The sequence below is a fragment of the Larimichthys crocea genome, chromosome X (assembly GCF_000972845.2).
Source record: "Larimichthys crocea isolate SSNF chromosome X, L_crocea_2.0, whole genome shotgun sequence".
NCBI classification, from domain to species: Eukaryota; Metazoa; Chordata; class Actinopteri; family Sciaenidae; genus Larimichthys; species Larimichthys crocea.
The window spans coordinates 1502177-1522964 of record NC_040020.1 but is presented as its reverse complement, the minus strand read 5'-3'; the positions used below and the strand labels follow the sequence as shown (position 1 = coordinate 1522964).

Here is a 20788-nt window from a genome sequence, read left to right as displayed (position 1 = left end):
ATGTTATCTTAGAGCATCAATTTACAGTCCTGAGTTAACCTCTGCCAGGAATCTGAGTGAAAAACTCTCTCATGAGTCACTACTATACAAACAAGCCCGAGCGGCTCCTGTGCGATGGCTGTAACGAGGCAGAAACATGGGAGACATAAAGGAATTTTAGATTTACGGGGCATCGCAGTGATACTTAACAGTGAAAGTTACAGCCTGGTTGTGTTTTTTTGTTTCAGTAAAACATTCCTGCATCTTTCCCACAGTCTGATCACACCGCCCTCCTACATCCTTTTCATAACAGGTAATCAGTGCAGGGCACTTTTTTTGTGTGCGGTGGCCTGATAACAGCCTATACGGTGATGTGCCCATCATGACTGTTTCCTCCGCACTGAAGAGGCAGAGGAAAAAAAAAAAAAAAAAAAAAAAATGAAAAGAGGGACTGAACAGAGCGCAGGGGCCCGCGCACGATGCCATGCGCGCTCCCGTTTTCTGCTGCGCACAGACAGCCGGTGCGGGAGAGAGAGAGAGAGAGAGAGAGAGAGAGAGAGAGAGAGCTGCTGCTATTACTAGTGACAGAAAACGGCAGCGAGCACATACAGTCTGGAGAGCAGTTCATGCGACAAGGTAGGAGAGAGAGAGAAAACACACACACATCATCACATTATGATCAGGGTTCATGTGATGATGTGATGCAGATTGAAACTGTTTGAGTTTTTTGGTTTTTTTTTGCAAACGCGGTTGCATCGTCCTCCAGAGCCTGATCCGATGCTGATGTCCTCTCTTCTCCGTGCTGTTGTTGTTGTGTGTCCGCAGATGCTGAGCGTCGCCTTGCTGTGCGTGTGCGCCGTCGCCTTCGGACACCACCGCGTCTCCGCTCGCTCAGACAGCGGCAATTTTTTGGATGATAAGTGGCTCGCGGGGAGATGGGATAAATTCAGAGATGTGAGTAAATATTATATTTCTGCCCTCGTGTTATGAACGCCGTTGCCCTCCTCGTTATCTCATTTACACCACCACCACCTCCTCCACCTCCCCCCGGCTTCATTTTCCCCCTCTCCATCCATCCATCCAGCCATCCTCATTGGTTTGTGATCATGCGCTCCTCGTTTTCTTCGTTATGTCCAAAAAAAAAAAAAAAAAAAAAAAAAAAAAAGCTTGCCGCGTCACGAGGGCCCCGTTGTGGTTTGTTTGTCACACGTTCATCACCTGCTCCACCGACACGGTAAAGCGTTACAGGGATGTGTTGCTTAAGAGGCAGAAGATAGCCAAAGGGCCTTACTGCGAAACACAAACGCATGGCATCGTCTGGCTTGTCCGAGAGGCACCGCTGAGTCCCACCCCCCTACCCCGAAAAAGGGGGCCTAATTATGGGCAGGTATGAGGGAGGGAGTCCGCAGCGGTGAGGCCTGGATGTGCTGTTTTGTTTAAACAGAGATTTATGATTTATACTCATGTCTGTGTTGGATTTATGGAGAGATCCAACAAAAACCAAAGCCCCCATTTGGGAATATAGCAGTATATTAACACAATGACTTCAAAGTAGAGCAAGTAAACTCAATAAGTCCCTGTGGGAATATTAAAGGGATATTACACAGTGTCCAACTGGCTCTGATTGTGTTTGAACTGATCTGGTTGATTACTCTGCTGCTGTCAGCCACCATTACCCTGTCATGTTTCTGTAAGGTGGTTGATCATCGTGGCACATACCTCACAGCCTCCGATCATGTAAGGCAAAGCTGAAGCCTTAACCGTGTATCACACGTGGCAAACTAAAACTCAGATCAGAGCCGAGCCGATCTGTTTGTCTGTGACGAAGTGCTGACAGAAAGGAAAGCGGAGCCCATCCTTTTTTCCTGTGTTGTCTTTTTCTGCTTTTAGCACCTGTCAATGGAGCCCGTAGTGTCTCCAGTGGACGGCTTTTTATGTCCTGACAGTCAGGCCATCAGAATGAAGCAAGCACAATGCAACACAAGCAACCTGCACCCAGAACTAAGCCGTCTACTCAAACCCATAACTTCATATTACAGCTGGAAGTACATTCTGTTTTGATTTTTCGTGCAGACTGGTGCAATATGTTAGAAAGCCCGGAACGTCTCAGAAAGCCAAACCACCTGGTGGTGATGTTACCGATACGGACGATCTGCATGACTGCCCGACACACCCCCTCCTCCAGATCCAAAACAACAAACACAAGTGCAGCTGCATGATGAGTGGCACCGGGGTGGCCAGACCTCTGCTTGCCACCCCTTGGCAACGCCACTGGCCATATGTTTGCCTTAAAATTTGGCAGTTGCTGTTCTAATATGGGGCTTTGGTGGATTTTTAAAAGGATGTAGCCTTTTCTTATTGAATCTCTGTATCTGAAGTGTTTGATTAAAGCGAACGCTTCAGTCAGGTTACAGCTGGGACAGTTCATTTCATGCATGTTAAAGGAGGCAAGAGGTGTCTTTTGGGTGTTAACTGTGTGTTTGAAGTGATAAAAAAAATAATATATATTCATATAGCACTTAAAAGATGTGAGACCCCGGTCTTATTTACACGATTTCAGAGCCTAACCCTCAAAATCTTCACTGACTGAACAGCCACAGGCCAGGTTGCTGCAAAGAATTGCTGTATTCATGCTTTCCACTGTCACATGGAATCCTTACATTCATTAGACATCGACCTTTCAGTACATGTTAAAGAAGATAAACTGCTTATTACAGCAGTATGACCCTTTTTTTTCTACATTGCATTAAGATGCTTTCAGCTTGTAATGAAATACAGCTGATGTTTGGGGATGAATGTCTCAAATTACTGAATTCAGAGTGGAAAAAGTCAAAGAGTCTTTCACAGTAGCATAGCGTGATGCAGGTTTCAGGTGCAGCGTGTTCCAAACATCTTGATTTCGAAAACACAGATTGTGGTAAAAAGGGGCTCCACAAAAGCAGAAGTGATTTGTACATGCTTGCACTTGCACTTACACACAAACAGATAACCACAAATAAGCATGTAGTATGCTCACACACACATGATTTTGTTAGGGAGCTGCAGAAACAACCATCTTTAATGAGTGGTTTTCACCACCACCATGCCGCACACATGCAGTGGGATCTTTCTCTGAATTAGAGCACTTCATATATTTAAAGTCAGACAGAGCAAAGTAGCGATATTCCCTTTTAATTTTCAAAGATAAGTCCAAGTGCTGCCTTTACATGTTTTACAGTGTTACGTAACCTGGAACCTGGACGTTTTCTGTCGCTCACTTTCCCCTCGCCCTGTCACTTAAACTTAAGCGTGTTGAGCCCCGCGGCTCAGGTGGACCCATGTGATACGCCTCGGGTCCAACTATTGAGCAGGATTTGGATTATGCAAATAGGATGTCAGGACCGAACGCCAGAGAGGAAATGTGATTGGCCATGTGATGCTCTTTCGGATATATATACAGTGCGAAAAAGAGGGTGAGAGAGCGAGTGACTGTTCATACGGAGGTCTATAAATACCCCAAATGCCACGAGAGGACTCCTAACCTATTCAGAACTGAGCAAAAAAGATAGATAGATAGATAGATAGATAGATAGATAGATAGATAGATAGATAGATAGATAGATAGATAGATAGATAGATAGATAGATAGATAGATACCTGAGTGAGAGAGGTACATGGTAATGGACAGTGGAAAGGACAGATGAAAGAGAGTGAGTGATTGGCTCTGTGTTGACGTCTGCGTTTTAACCTTGAGGCTCAGGCCTTAGAGATAGAGGTAGAGCACGAAAGCATTATCTGCTCTGTACATGTGCGAGACTGTGCAACACTGGCTGTGTGACTTCTTTGCATTCTTTCACGCAGGAATGTATCAGCACAGTATAGAAATGTGTTATTATTATTGGATAACTGAATAGCAGAAGAAGCAGCGTGCAGATCGCTTTGGCAACTCGTACTATGTACTTGTTTAATTTGAACGGCCGGTCCAAGGGTGAATGTAAGCTATGCTGCCGCAGTCACATTTATTAATCAATCTATTCCTGTTTTAATCTATTCATTATCCACGTGCACTGTAGTGATGCCAGTCAGGCATAATGGACCACATGCATCCCCAATACTGTCACAGTGCTGTCACGTAACTAACATAGAGGTTACAGCTTGAGGGGCCAGTCAGCAGAGGGAAGCTGCAACTGTTTGTAATGACACATACTGCACAGGGTGTGATTACGTAGGTCATTCTTAAAAAAGCTTTGAAAACTTTTTAATAAACTGGAGTTGGCTGAACCTAAACTTTGCCTAGTTTGAGTATAAGTGTGTATTCAGTAAAGTAAAACAGGTTGCAACATATAATCTTATACAGAAATGACTTTATACTAGTATGTATGTTAACTAATGCTGCCAGCTTTAGCCCCTGCGTTGCTAACATTAGATGACATCATGCCACAAAATAATAATTTTCCGGACTATAAGCCACTACTTTTTCCCCCACGCTTTGACCCATGTGGCTTATACAAAGATGCAGCTTTTCTATTGATTCAAAAACGAGACAGTGCAAAGAAGAACACGCTAGTTTTTTATTTAGCACATGCAACACAACACGCATGACGAATTATTAACAGCAAATTATTTTCACACCCTCTCCCCCTCATCATGAAAAGCACGCAAAGAAGTTCGTATGATGCAGCTTTTAAGTTGAAGGCCATCGATCTGGCTATCCAGGAAGGAAATAGAGCTGCTGCATGTAAGCCTGGCGTTAATGAATCCATGGTGAGACGTTGGAGACGGCAGCGGGAAGAACTCATTCAATGCCAAAAGACGATATAAATATTATTTACGGTACAAAATCTTTCTGTGTATCCGGTAAATATCTAATTTCTCAACCTGGATATCGGCGGCTTATAGTCCGGTGCGACTTATATTCAGGTGCGCTCTATAGTCCGGAAAATACGGTAGTTATATGGTTCAATCAGATATTTCTTTTTGACTGTGAACTGCATGAATACTACTAACTAAGCCTGAATCACATTTCTTCATGTACGCATAAATAAATCAAAGTCATACTTGTTCGGATTGTCAGTTAAATTTAGCATTTGGCCTCTTAGAACTAAACATTTTGGAAGTTACGTAACAGCTCGTGATACTACACTGACTTCCTGTTTGTATTGCTTATTGCTTTTGATTGGACGGATGTTGCTCGGCGCGACGCAATTTCACACACAAACTTAGTAATGGATTTACGAGTATCTGGCTGAACCTGACGCTGTTGCTTAAAACGTCTCCTGCCTGTAATGTGATTATGTGTCACGTCGGCACCTTACAGAAGTTTGGAAAGTGTCTTAATCCTCAGATCAAATAAACGCAGCGTAATTATACATTTTGCCATACACACCTACTTATTTCGTTCATGTGCCGGCGTTCTGTGCCAAACTTTGCCCTAGTGTGATTTCAATTTTTGCATTTTAGGCATTGCGGAGTCGCTTTCATCTTTCAGCAAGAGCATTAAGTGGGTCTCCTGCTAAGTGCGCTAGATAGGATCTTGGCCACTGATTTACTGTAAGCCCTGTTAGGGGTGGCTGGAGAGAGGCCTGGGGCTCTCTTTGCTGCACTGGTGCCATCTCAGTTTTCTTAGACATCCTGCTCTGCTTATTGGGTCTTGGCTCGCATTCTGCACTGCTACAGAGTGAAGAGATAAAGCTGAGGGAGGTTGGAAGATTTAACAATGAACGGAAAAAAACACGGTGAACGATGTGTGATAAAGAACATTTAATCGTACGGTATGTGAGTGAATTAATATCTCGTTTGGACCGGGCCTCTTTTCATCCTCACGTCTCCTCACCTCTTATCTTGTGTACGTTTGGACCGTGCGTGTCCGTCCTGCGTTGTTTGTGTTGTGGAGGGTGAATGATGTAGGGGAGGTACAGAGCTCGAGGCTTTTTCCACTTCAAAGCACCTCGGTGTGTGTGTTTGTGTGTGTGTGTGTGTGTGTGCGCATTTGAGCGCGCATGCATGCGACAAGCTTGAGCAAGACAAGCGGAGTCAGTACAGTGAAAACATGCACATATTTCACGGGTTGGAAGTTTGGGGGCGAAAGGCAACGAGGAGCCAGGAAAGGTAAAGACAGCATTAGGACACAGTTAGTAGGGATGATCTGCAAAAAAAAATAAAAATCTGAAGCTGAAGGTGAGGGAAGAGGTTGTCGGAAGCAGCAATATCATCACTTAGACAAAATCTGTACGCACGCTGGCAAATTAGAGTCGTAGGCGCACACTGTTGTGTTTGTTTGTGTGTATTTGTGCACGTCAGGGGGGGAAAGACTGTTATAACTGTAGGCGAGAGAGAGAGAGAGGAATAGAGGTGGAAAGAGATGGAGAGATAAATTGAAAAGTTGCTATTTTTAGCGTACACTCAGGAGGCCATTAGACCTATTGTTGAATTTTGGGTTTTCTGTGGTTGTTGGAAAGTAGGTGGCTGGTTGCATGTGCAGTGAAGTGCATCCATGCAGTTATTTGATGTTTTGTACTGCTGACAGATTCTGGCACTGCAGTGAGTGTTGATAAGTTTGTTTGTTTATGGAGCCGTGTGTGTGTGTGTGTGTGTGTGTGTGTGTGTGTGTGTGTGTGTGTGTGTGTGTGTGTGTGTGTGTGTGTGTGTGTGTGTGCGTCTGTTGATTCCATTAAGGAATCAGACCGCAAGCACTTTTGTTGTCTTGACTGGTCTAGAGGGCCTGGCCCCCATAATGCAATGTTCTCATTATTCAGTCTTCATGGTCTGCAGTGCTCGAGGGGGGAACCATCCTGAACAGAAAGTACCTTTATCTTTCCTAAGCTTTCAGTACATGGTGTGTATTTATTTTTATTTTTTCCATATAAGATGTTAATGTGCTGTGCATAATTCTAAACAAAAAAAACAACAAAAACAGACAGAGCCTCTTTTAAATTTTCTCTTATTATAACACGGACCTTTGGAGAAACGGAAGGCGACGGAGAGGAGGGCAGAGATGCGACGAGTAATGAAGAGTCTGTGGCGAAGATGCAGAGGGTCAGAAGGGGCCAGGATTTAAGGACAGGAAGGAGAAATTAATTAGAGCTGAGAGAAAGCCAGTTGACCTTACGAGACAAAGGGAGATTCGGCGACGGTTACATTTTCCGCTTTTTGAAAAATAACTAGTATCTCGTGGCAAAGCAGTGTCAAAGTATAAGAGCGTGGGACACTCCCGCACAGACACGTACACACATTAAGACATTTAAATTCAGTTCCACGTTGCAGACCGTCGATGCCACCTACAGAACCGGTTCTGGTTGGATACGTTTAAAGATACAGTAAATACACAACCTTTCCAATGAAGCAGCATGTGTCTAAAACACGGATGTAGTCGAGCTCAGCGTGTGGTGGCTTTGGCCATTGCCATCTTGGCAGTCTTGCCTTCTCCTAATCTAAAAATAGCAAAGAGGTGGATTGTAGGTGGAGCTGAGGCGTGCTGAATGAAGCTCGGTTGCTGGTTATGCATAACTTTAAGCCTTAATATTATTTGAACGGGTCAGTTATATAAAAATTCAGCCTCAAAATTAGATACAGACGCCTCACAGGTTTTTGCACCAGGCTGTAAACATGTTTATTTCCGCTGTGAAGTTTTCAACATGGGGACTTATGGAGATTGATTTGCCATCGAGGAACCGCGGTTTCTGATCCTTCCACGTTGGCTTCACTTCACAGCTTGATTAATACATGCAGAGGTGTAAACCGGTTCTTTAAATGCACCGATGCACTGACTGTAAATCACGCAGATATAATTGCGCTGTTATGCTGAATGAAACTAGAATGAATGACTTTCGTCCGGCAACAGTTAAGATTAAATATTTGAGTCAAAGTACAGTGTTTGCAAACACACACACGCATTCAAAAAATAAAATGCGTCAATGTCAGGAAATGCAGGTCAGTATCTCTGTCACTGTGTCAACTTCCTCCACGGGTGATAATGCAGGAAACTCACAAACAAATAAACAAGCGTGGCGGAGAAGTCCAAACGTGCTTTAGCTGCTCGAGGAGAAAACTGACAGCTATTCTAAAGGAAGCTTTTTTTAAAGTTTGCAGAAGTGCAAAGAAGTGCTGCATGAAGATGATTAATCTGCACCGACCACATTTCAACCAGCTCGACAACCTTTCACACATCATGTGCTCCTAACTTGAAGAACACGCCGCTTATGAAAGAGAAGCGCTACAGCGCTGGATTACTTTGTTAATGGATACACAGTGTAATTGTGTCTGATGGTTAATTGCCTTGATTGTTATGGCAACAGTTCCATTGTGAATTAAATTTAACTGAAGTGTTAAGACAAATATTCACACCTCTAGTTTTCAGGCTTCACGTATGTTTTATGTTTCACATTGGTTTCCTGCGTCAGAACTGATAACTGCTTTATAATTGATGTTACTATGGCCTCCCTGTGTCGTGGCTGATTCACAGTACAGTGTGCCACAGTAAATTCTATAAGCACAGATAACAATAGTGCAATACTAATAATAATAAGAATAATCTGTGTTGTGCATGTGAGAGGGAGACGAACTGTGAATTTCACTCTTGAATTGGCTGAATCGTGCAAAGAGCACTATCTACAACACGGGGCTTTAATTGTGTGGATAAGACACTCGTATCCATTGAGACACGCTGTGGGATTTATGCTGATAGGATGTTTTTTTTTGTTTTTGTTTTTTTTTCTCTCCACCCTTCCTGTTTGTTCTGGCATATAGATATGAATGAGTCATACACACACACACACACATACAAAGAGAGGACACACACACACACACCGAGAGAGAGAGAGAGAAATAAGGACCCAAAGCAACGTGCGTGCAGTTTCAAGCTGTATTTACAGTAATCCATGAGTAGACTAGTGAATTCATAGTTATTAATAAATCAAGCAATAACTGTACAACATTTTTAGGCATAGTTATTCAACTATTTATTGATTTGAGGTTCTTTACTTACAGTGTGGCTGTGACACTAACAAGGTAATACCCACAAAGTTAACCTGAGCTGAGGTTCAGCACGCCGTGGTTAAACTCGAGGTCAGGTTAAGTCTCCGGAGAATGTTTGTCATTGCATTGACTTCCTAAGTGTCAAAAACAAGTGTGTGTGTGTGTGTGTGTGTGTGTGTGTGTGTGTGTGATGACACACAGAAAGAAAGACGGCAGATGTGATAACAGGAACGGGTTATCACTGTGACAGAATGAGAGAGAGAGAGAACGCGGCGCTGTGTTGTGTTTGAACGAAAATGAGACGAGCGAACCGAAAGCTCCTTTCACATTTGCATCATAAGGCTCGTGCACCCCCCCCACACACACACACACCCTCTGGGTGTGTCTCATTCGTGCCTTTCTATTAAAAGCAGGCGAATCATTCACCTCCTCATTTAGACTGTTGAAACACACCCAGAGGCAGAGCGTTGAACCGTCTGACTGTATCTGAGAAGCTTTTAAGAAACTTTTGAGTTTCAAACCATGCAGGGGGAGTTTGTTGTGCGTCGTTATGATTCATATTTATATTTGTCTGTATTTGACTTGGCTTACTGGATATGAGAGCTCTGCAAACATTCCCCCCCTTCTCATTTCCAGTCCCTGTATTTTCCCAGATCGGTGGTGATTCAGCTTGTAAATCGTTGTGTCCTATTATGACTCCCGGTTTGAAGTCCAAAGTTTGAGAGTGTGATGCAAACGGATTAACATACCCTGTGGTACAAAATGTTTAAACATAGGTCTTCTTTGATGTTAATGAAGACTCTAAGTCAATTAGATGCATCTTACAGTAAATTAGGTTAAAAAAAAAGGTATATTTATGTACTTCTGCTCTGCAGATTTTACAAACACTTCCCAGGAAGCTTCGTGCCTTCCTTAAACTTCAAATAGCCAAGCACAACATTTTCTTCCCTTTTATCCCGTCATCTTCGGTAATTGCAAACAGCTTCCAAATGTATTTTCATGACCTAAAAAAAACGTAGAAAGTTACTTCTGCATCTTCAGACTCATCAGTTGATGTGTGTATGCCACATATGGCACATAAACCGAATTCCATTAGGTGATATGAGGGTGGATGCTAAGCAGCACGCGCCGCGAAGACACACAGGCGCTTTTTTATGCAAATGATGGCATAGAGCTGCTGTCATCACATCGACATTATCATGAATATATGCATGCTCCACGTGTTTGATTGTGTGTCGGTGTGTTTTTTTTCTCCCCCAGATCAGTTTGTTTCATTATGCAACGTTTTCCGCTCAAAATGAAAACTCTCATTCTCTTCTCTCTGTAATGCTTTCTCCTAAAGGAAGTGGAGGTTTGTACGACAGCTTTATAGTCTTGTATCTGTCATGTATCATTTGCTTCAGATGTCATTTATGTTGTATATTTTGCGTATATAATTTTATTTATTGCTTCGCGCTGTTTCAGGAGCCTGGAACATGGACTCCATCCAAGCCCTTCGATCAAGGTAGGTGTGAGAGCCTCGAGTGCTGTTGGCTTTGTGACACGACAACAACAACAAAAAACACAAAGAGAACTCTTAGCTCTTCCGAAGCTCAACACATTTTTAAATGTGCTGTTTTATTATTAGATTGTTTAGATGGACACACAGGTGAACAATCGCACTGATTAGCTCATGCCGGCTGTGATATTTAGAGAATCCATAATTAAGACATGATATTAGGGCTTTAAATGCTGAGTTAAAGATATGTTACTGCAGCGCTACCCATTACTGTAGTATGTCATCAAAATTTTGCAGTATTATTCAAAATTAATATGCGCGTGATTGCAATTGCACTACTATTCATTCAGGTAGAGTATAGCAGTTATGATTAATGTAACCTGACAGTAAAGCTCAAATGAATAAGACGCCCAGGCAAAGCACATTTAGGGTCGAAGCAATGGTGAAAATACATTTTTCTTAGATTAAGGGACCCGTGCGATTAATAAATCACTTCTTCTTTGATGCACAGCCTAAAATTTGATGGAAATTTTGTCTGCTACTTTTTGAAATATGCTCCAATATTCAGGAGCTAAATCATAACCCATAAGGAGGTAACAAACACTACAGCATCATGATGTTAAATGCTGTGACCAGTCAGCTGTGAGCCTCATTCCGGCTCTATAGGTAAAGTGCAGCATGAATTAGCAGTGAGGAAAGGGTGGTGAACATCTTAAGAGAGAGACTTTGACATTGACACCGTCACCTGTTGGTGTACGTACACGAACATGTGACGTCTCGTGACTTTTCACCACACCTAGTTGATTTTCCATTCTTTGATTGTCTCTTTTCCCCGTCGTGCAGTATGAACAGATCACGATAAACCCATACACACATACCCAGAGACATGAACACATTCACTCTCATTTATCACTGTATCCTCAAAAACACTCACACACACACACTCACACACACACACACACATAGGCCGACATGTCAGGGAAACAATAGCATTAGATTAGATGCGTTGGAGGATGGAGGCAGGATAATCTGCCAAAGCTGTTCAGGGATTACTGTAAGGTTCTTTCCGAGCAGAGGTCATCCACGAACCGTTCTGAGATCAGCTCGCCGCCTCGGATCCCGCCTGTAGGTGCGGCGCCCGAAGGCCGACGAGCGGGTCAGAGAACAGCTATCTCGTCTTTACATGACGAAGATCGCAGCCTCGGGCCCTGAGATTCAGATCTAAAATCAGCTCTCACCTTAAAGGGCAGATACGGCCCTCCCTCAGCTGTGTGAACTGATGCCAGATCAGTGTGAGGATCTCGGCAAGAGCACACATGAGTCAGTGGGGGCTGATGTAGGGTCAGAAAGTAGCCTCTGTGGCCACTTCCATCTGTTTTTAGCTGTGAGGATACTTAACGGTATTACGGCTTTGAGTTCAAACGAGAGAGACGCATTGGCTGTACACACACACACACATACACACACACACACACTCTCTATCCACATAGCTTGGATCTGTAAAAAAAATTAAAAAGAAACGCATGATTTCACATTTTCAAAAACCAAAAAGAAGATGCAACCATAGAAGATTTTGCCTCTATTTGTGCTGATGGGTTTAGTCTTTCTAGGAAGCTCTTCAGATAAAGAGGTTGTGTTATAGTTACACACACAGACACACACAGACACACACAATAATACACGTGCACACAAAGGAGTTCTTATTCTCTATCTCTGCTTTGTATTTTTAGGCCTTGATCCAGCCAAAGACCCGTGTCTCAAGATCAAATGCAGTCGCCACAAGGTGTGCGTGGCTGAGGATTACAGGACTGCCTATTGTGTCAGCCAGAGGAGAGTTAGGTAAGAGGAACACACTCGCACGCCCGCTCCTTTTTAAAACAGGCATACGTCTCCAAGCTGCCCCTCAGATTTGCATTGAGGTGATTTCCGTGACAAAGCCAGAAATGAAACAGTGGATTAGCGAGCAAATCAAATCCCTTTATTACTCCCCTTCTTCTTTCTCCTCCCTCGTTTTATTTATGTTTTTTTTTCCCTGATTACTTATTCATGCGGCATGATAAGCAAAAACACCGGAGGGGTGGATGTTTCTCTATTTCTCCGGCTGGTCTACTGGTTGCCCGGCTCTCTTGTGACTGCTGTGTGACATTACTTTTTTAGTCCAATTACCCGAACGTTGGCACCACCTTACAACGGACAAAAAGTCCTGCCAAGTGATATGAATGGGCTTTGTATGTGTGTGTGTGTGTGTCTGTCTGGGACACTGCAGACTGGACGGAGGACAGTAACGCCATACTGACCTCATTTCACATCCTTAGCAACAACGCAATTACCACTAACACAGTGTTAGCAAATCAGAAAATAAGCACGCATAAATCCTAATCCCTGTCCCGTAAAATAGAAAACATCAGTTTCGAATGAAGCCGGGGCGATTTCCATATCCGTACGAGTCAGATCTTCGATGCTTGTGTGTGAAATAAGTCCTCTGAATCTCCTTTCTAGTTTTAAAGATGCCAATTTGTACCAGAGTCCAGGGTCAAAGTGCAAACCCTGCCCCGTGGTGCATCCCGCTCCTGTCTGCGGAACCGACGGCCACACCTACTCCACCAAGGTACCCGCACACACACCTCATCCTTCATCAGAGCACACACACGAGTTACATTTCATCTCAATGAGACGCCCTCTTTTTGTCTCATCCCTTCTGTCTCTGTGGCTCAGTGCAAGCTAGACTACCAGGCATGCATCACAGGAAAGAAGATTGCTGTGAAGTGTCCCGGCATGTGTCCTTGCCCGGCTCAGCCTGAACAGAGCTCTGCAGAGAAAAAAGGTACAACGTTCTGCACACATGGCTGCACACTGCTGCAAGCTGGGATGCTTTGCAAAAAAAAAAAAGAAACAGTAAATTCTGCTTAATTAAAAAGTCTTTCCGTGCTGTCCAAGCCCCCCTTCTGGCAAGCTAACACCCTTCTGCCCTGCTGAAGAGTGTTTTTGCACCAACACCGAATCTCTACAAGTTTCAGGGCAGCTGTTCTATAGATGACTCTGACCTCTCATCACCACAAGGGAGTAGAAGCTATAAAGCATCGCTTTATCATCATTAATCATTAGCGTTATTGCTCCTCAGTGTGCAGTGAGTCGGACCTAAAGGAAGTTGTGAGTCGTCTGAGAGACTGGTTCAGAGTGCTGCACGAGAACGGAAATCACAAGAGAGTCAAGATCCAGAAGCCCGAGAAGAACAGTAAGTCACGGGGCATGAACAAAGAAACGTTTCTTCATCCGCCGCTACAACCGACACACCTGGCTACATCTAACCGTCTTTTTTTTTTTCCCCCAGCAGAGTTTGAGGTCGGGGCATCACCTATTTGTAAGGACCCCCTGGGATGGATGTTCTCCCGGCTGGACACAAACTTCGACCTCCAGCTTGACCAAGCGGAGATCAAGAGCCTCTACCTGGACAGGAACGAGCCGTGCTCCGACGCGTTCTTCAAATCGTGCGACACACACGCCGACAAAGTCATAACCAGCTCTGAGTGGTGCACGTGCTTCCAGAGGTACACAGGTACGGCATCGCCATGCGCTCGCATGCAAATACATGTCAGTTAGTATGCTGTGATATACAATTTCATAGGTTTTACGTAACAATTTTAAACCGTATTTGGAGAAGAAAACAAAATGCAAACTGAAATATTACCTATTATTGTCCAACGTTATCCTCGATCACAACAGACTGGCTTCTGATTTAACTTTGACCTTATCGTAGCTGTGCTCAGACACAGTTTTCTTTCAGCAACGAGGGATTATTATCAAGATTTTGGTCGCACTTTCATTTTTACCTGCACGTAAAACTGTTTTTTAAATTGTCAATTTGTACTTTCTTGGAGCAATTTCGCTCCCCGATCTCAGTGCGAGCACAGCGTTATCATAACCAGTAGAAATCATCGCCAAAACTAGACAAAAGTTGTAATAAAGCAAAACTTTTCTTAAATTTATGAACTAACTTCTTCTACAGACAGAAACAGAAATGATAGACACCTTCCAGTCAATCACAATAGCACGTTCTCCCTTTTGCACATACAGAATTATATTATTATTACTATTATACAATGAAATGCAACACAAAGTAGTACAATACGTCGCATTAATGTGCCATTGTATGAGTACAAGGATGAAAATGAGTTTTTTTCGGACATAAAGAAACGGTATTTACAGATCAGCTCTCCACAGCTGCACTTCTAAAAGCAAAGACAGCAGGATAACAAACATCGCGACGAAAGCAGAAAGTACACAAAGGAGGCAAAGTTCTCTCAAACAGATGCATCCCAGAAAAGCAGACTTCTGCAGTTTGTCACCCAGAGTCCCAATTGTCTCTTCTTTTCAGATTCCCCTTGTAAAGCAGAGCTGTCCAGTATCAACAAAAAGCAAGCGGGGAAGAAACTGCTCGGTGAGACACACACACACACACACAAAAGAACAAATACACAAACACACAAACAGTGCCTTACCCGACTTCATTGTGTGTGTGTGTGTGTGTGTGTGTGTAGGTCAGTATCTGCCGTCCTGCGATGAAGACGGTTACTACAGGTCCCACCAGTGTCACAGCAGCAGCGGGCAGTGCTGGTGCGTGGATCGCTATGGCAACGAGGTGTCCGGCTCGCGCACCCACGGACCTGCAAACTGCGGTAGGGAAAAAAAAAAAAAAACTCGGAGGAGGAGGAGTGTCGCGTGTCCGTGTTCGTGGAAGAGAACACAGAGCTGATCATCACGGAGGATTTATGTATCTGAATGTGTTTGTATCATACAGCTGTGATTGGAGGAGGGTGAGCTTTTGGGAAACAAGGTAGATGACAAGATTGATCCAGCTCTTATACTTACCAACACCTCCAAAGCTCAGCAAAATTCTTGTACTATTTCTTGGCCGGGTCCAGCAACTAACCCTGACCCTAAGGGTAGTCAGTAAAGGGAGATGTGCCTACATCTACAACCAGTACTGTGCCGGCTAGGCAGGTCCCCAACTACAAAACCCGAACTGGATTCGGAGAGACTGGGTCCCGGTGCATCCTTGGCCTAGCCACCTAAACTGGACTAGGGGATTATCCAACCTAACCCTAAATACTATAGTAACCCTAGATTCTCTCTTTTATTACAACCCCACACATCTTTTATTTTGATTTTACTTATTCTGAAACGTTCTTCCCTTTTAATTATTCTTCTTCATAATATATGCATGCTCCACGTGTTTGATTGTGTGTCGGTGTGTTTTTTTTCCCCCCAGATCAGTTTGTTTCATTATGCAACTTTTCCGCTCAAAATGAAAACTCTCCATTCTCTTCTTCTGTAATGCTTTCTCCTAAAGGAAGTGGAGGTTTGTACGACCGCTTTATGTCTTGTATCTGTCATGTATCATTTGCTTTAGATGTCATTTATGTTGTATATTTTCGTTCATCATTTTATTTTTGCTTCGCGCTGTTTCGGAGCCTGGAACATGGACTCCATCCAACCCTTCGATCAAGGTAGGTGTGAGAGCCTCGAGTGCTGTTGGCTTTGTGACACGACAACACAAACAAAAACACACCAAGAGAACTCTTAGCTCTTCCAACCACATTTTTAAATGTGCTGTTTTATTATTAGAATGTTAGATGGACACACAGGTGAACAATCGCACTGATTAGCTCCTGCCGGCTATGATATTTAGAGAATCCATAATTAAGACATGATATTAGGTCTTTAAATGCTGAGTTAAAGATATGTTACTGCAGCGCTACCCATTACTGTAGTATGTCATCAAAATTTTGCAGTATTATTCAAAATTAATATGCGCGTGATTGCAATTGCACTACTATTCATTCAGGTAGAGTATAGCCGTTATGATTAATGTAACCTGACAGTAAAGCTCAAATGAATAAGACACCCAGGCAAAGCACATTTAGGGTCGAAGGAATGGTGAAAATACATTTTTCTTAGATTAAGGGACCTGTGCGATTATAAATCACTTCTTCTTGTGCACAGCCTAAAATTTTATGGAAATTTTGTCTGCTAGTTTTTGAAATATGCTCAATATTCAGGAGCTAAACCATACCATAGGAGGTAACAAACACTACAGCCTCATGAGTTAAATGCTGTGACCAGTCAGCTGTGAGCCTCATTCCGGCTCTAAAGGTAAAGTGCAGCATGAATTAGCAGTGAGGAAAGGGTGGTGGACATCTTAAGAGAGAGGACTTTGACATTGACACCGTCACCTGTTGGTGTACGTACATGAACATGTGACGTCTCGTGACTTTTCACCAAACCTAGTTGTTTCCCTCTTTGTTGTCTCTTTTCCCCGTCGTGCAGTATGAACAGATCACGATAAACCCATACACACACACCCAGGACATGACACACATCACTCTCATTTCTACTGTATCCTCAAAAACACTCACACACACACACCCACACCACACACACATAGGCCGACATGTCAGGGGAAACAATAGCATTAGATTAGATGCGTTGGAGGATGGAGGCAGGATAATCTTCCAAAGCTGTTCGGGATTACTGTAAGGTTCTTTCCGAGCAGAGGTCATTCACGAACCGTTCTGAGATCAGCTCGCCGCTCGGATCCCGCCTAGGTGCGGCGCCCGAAGGGCCGACGCGGCGGGTCAGAGATCAGCTATCGTCTTTTACCTGACGAAGATCGCAGCCTCGGGCCCTGAGATTCAGATCAAAAATCAGCTCTCCCTTAGGCAGATTACGGCCCTCCCTCAGCTGTGTTAACTGATGCCAGATCAGTTGTGGGATCTCGGCAAGAGCACACATGAGTCAGTGGGGGCTGATGTAGGGTCAGAAAGTAGCCTCTGTGGCCCATTCCATCTGTTTTAGCTGTGAGGATACTTAACGGTATTACGGCTTTGAGTTCAACGAGAGAGACGCATTGGCTGTACACCACACACACACACCCACACCTACACACACACACACACCACCCACACACACACACACACTCTATCCACATAGCTTAGATCTGTAAAGATTAAAAAGAAACGCCTGATTTCACATTTTCAAAAAACCAAAGGAGATGCAACCATAGAAGATTTTGCCTCTATTTGTGCTGATGGGTTTATCTTTCTAGGAGCTCTTCAGATAAGAGGTTGTGTTAAGTTTCACACACAGACACACACGACACACACAATATGCACGTGCACACAAAGGAGTCTTTTCTCTATCTCTGCTTTGTATTTTTAGGCCTTGATCCAGCCAAAGACCCGTGTCTCAAGATCAAATGCAGTCGCCACAGGTTGCGTGGCTGAGGATTACAGGACTGCCTATTGTGTCAGCCGAGGGAGTTAGGTAAGGAGAACACACTCGCACGCCCGCTCCTTTTTAAACAGGCGTACGTCTCCAAGCTGCCCCTCAGATTTGCATTGAGTGATTTCCGTGACAAAGCCAGAAATGAAACAGTGGATTAGCGAGCAAATCAAATCCCTTTATTACTTCCCTTCTTCTTTCTCCTCCCTCGTTTTATTTATGTTTTTTTTTCCTGATTACTTATTCATGCGGCATGATAAGCAAAAACACCGGAGGGTGGATGTTTCTCTATTTCTCCGGCTGGTCTACTGGTTGCCCGGCTCTCTTGTGACTGCTGTGTGACATTACTTTTTTAGTCCAATTACCCGACGTTGGCACCACCTTACAACGGACAAAAAGTCCTGCCAAGTGTATGAATGGGCTTTGTATGTGTGTGTTGTGTGGTGTGTGTCTGTCTGGGACCCTGCAGACTGGACGGAGGACAGTAACGCCATACTGACCTCATTTCACATCCTTAGCAACAACGCACAGTGTTAGCAAATCAGAAATAAGCCGCTAAATCCTAATCCCTGTCCGTAAAATAGAAAACATCAGTTTCGAATGAAGCCGGGCGATTTCCATATCCGTACGAGTCCGATCTTCGATGCTTGTGTGTGAATGAGTCCTCTGAATCTCCTTTCTAGTTTTAAAGATGCCAATTTGTCCAGAGTCCGGGGTCAGTGCAAACCTGCCCCGTGGTGCATCCCGCTCCTGTCTGCGGAACCGACGGCCACACCTACTCCACCAAGGTACCCGCACACCACACACACAACCTCATCCTTCATCAGAGCACACACACGAGTTACATTTCTCTCAATGAGACGCCTCTTTTTGTCTCATCCTTTCTGTCTCTGTGGCTCAGTGCAAGCTAGACTACCAGGCATGCATCACGGAAGAAGATTGCTGTGAGTGTCCCGGCATGTGTCCTTGCCCGGCTCAGCCTGAACAGAGCTCTGCAGAGAAAAAGGTAAAACGTTCTGCACACATGGCTGCACACTGCTGCAAGCTGGGATCTTGCAAAAAAAAAAAAAAAAAAGAAACAGTAAATTCTGCTTAATTAAAAGTCTTTCCGTGCTGTCCAAGCCCCCCTTCTGGCAAGGTAACACCCTTCTGCCCTGCTGAAGAGGTGTTTTTGCACCAACACCGAATCTCTACAAGTTTCAGGGCAGCTGTTCTATGATACTCTGACCTCTCATCACACCACAAGGGAGTAGAGCTATAAAGCATCGCTTTATCATCATTAATCATTAGCGTTATTGCTCCTCAGTGTGCAGTGAGTCGGACCTAAAGGAAGTTGTGAGTCGTCTGAGAGACTGGTTCAGAGTGCTGCACGAGAACGGAAATCACAAGAGAGTCAAGATCCAGAAGCCCGAGAAGAACAGTAGTCACGGGGCATGAACAAAGAAACATTTCTTCATCCGCTCCTACAACCGACACACCTGGCTACACTAAACGTTTTTTTTTTCCCCCAGCAGGTTTGAGGTCGGGGCATCACCTATTTTAAGGACCCCCTGGGATGGATGTTCTCCCGGCTGGACACAAACTTCGACCTCCAGCTTGACCAAGCGGAGATCAAGAGCCTCTACCTGGACAGGAACGAGCCGTGCTCCGACGCGTTCTTCAAATCGTGCGACACACACGCCGACAAAGTCATAACCAGCTCTGAGTGGTGCACGTGCTTCCAGAGGTACACAGGTACGGCATCGCCATGCGCTCGCATGCAAATACATGTCAGTCACTGTATGTTGTGATATACAATTTCATAGGTTTTACATAACAGATTTAAAGCGTATTTGGAGAAGAAAACAAATGCAAACTGAAATATTACCCTTATATGTCCAAAGTTATCATCGATCACAACAGACTGGCTTCTGATTTAACTTTGCCCATCGTAGTTGTGCTCAGACACAGTTTCTTTCAGCAACGGGGATTATTATCAAGATTTTGGTCGCACTTTCATTTTTACCTGCACGTAAACGATTTTTAAATTGTCAATTTGTTCTTTCTTGGAGCAATTTGCTCCCCGATCTCAGTGCGAGCACAGCGTTTCATAAACCATAGAATCATCCCCAAAAATAGACAAAGTTGTAATAAAGCAAAACTTTCTTAAATTTATGAACTAACTTCTTCTACAGACAGAAACAGAAATGATAGACACTCCCGTCCATCACAATAGAAATTCACGTACAGAATTATATTATTTTACAATGAAATGCAACACAAAGTAGTACAATATGTCGCATTAATGTCCATTGTATGAGTACAAGGATGAAAATGAGTTTTTTTTCGGACATAAAGAAACGGTTTTACAGATCAGCTCTCCACAGCTGCACTTCTAAAAGCAAAGACAGCAGGATAACAAACATCGCGACGAAAGCAGAAAGTACACAAGGAGGCAAAGTTCTCTCAAACAGATGCATCCCAGAAAGCAGACTTCTGCAGTTTGTCACCCAGAGTCCCAATTGTCTCTTCTTTTCAGATTCCCCTTGTAAAGCAGAGCTGTCCGTATCAACAAAAAGCAAGTGGGGAAGAACATGCTCGGTGAGACACACACACACACACACACACACCACACACACACACAAAAGAACAAATACACACACACACAAACAGTGCCTTACCCGACTTCATTGTGTGTGTTGTGGTGTGTGGTGTGTCTGTGTGTGTGTGTGTGTCAGTATCTGCCCCTCCTGCGATGAAGACGGTTACTCAGGTCCCACCAGTGTCACAGCAGCAGCGGGCAGTGCTGGTGCGTGGATCGCTATGGCAACGAGGGTCCGGCTCGCGCACCCACGGACCTGCAAACTGCGGTAGGGAAAAAAAAAAAAAACTCGGAGGAGGAGGAGTGTCGCGTGTCCGTGTTCGTGGAAGAGAACACAGAGCTGATCATCACGGAGGATTTATGTATCTGAATGTTTTTTTCTAAAGCTGTGATTGGAGGAGGCTGAACTTTTGGGAACAAAGATTGATCCAAATCTTTACATACAACACCTCCAAAGCTCAACACTTTCTGTACTATTTCTTGGCCGGGTCCAGCAA

At 43.9% G+C, this 20788-nt stretch overlaps 1 protein-coding gene across 4 annotated transcripts in view; it reads left to right on the top strand.

Annotated features, from left to right (window-relative positions):
- Positions 1–468: 468 nt before the first annotated feature.
- The window catches only part of spock3 (SPARC (osteonectin), cwcv and kazal like domains proteoglycan 3), a 23257-nt gene continuing 2937 nt past the window's right edge, over positions 469–20788 (top strand). The window contains exons 1-11 of one of the 4 annotated variants that reach the window (XM_010743848.3): positions 469–615; positions 805–933; positions 10274–10282; positions 10396–10435; positions 12160–12268; positions 12929–13037; positions 13145–13253; positions 13551–13664; positions 13764–13985; positions 14805–14867; positions 14968–15105. In XM_010743848.3, the coding sequence (XP_010742150.3) occupies positions 805–933; positions 10274–10282; positions 10396–10435; positions 12160–12268; positions 12929–13037; positions 13145–13253; positions 13551–13664; positions 13764–13985; positions 14805–14867; positions 14968–15105 (1042 nt within the window). In that variant the 5' untranslated portion in view covers positions 469–615. Of the gene's footprint in view, positions 616–804; positions 934–10273; positions 10283–10395; positions 10436–12159; positions 12269–12928; positions 13038–13144; positions 13254–13550; positions 13665–13760; positions 13986–14804; positions 14868–14967; positions 15106–20788 lie in introns of all 4 variants that reach the window. The other 3 variants (XM_019256990.2, XM_010743849.3, XM_019256992.2) reach the window with 3 other exon arrangements.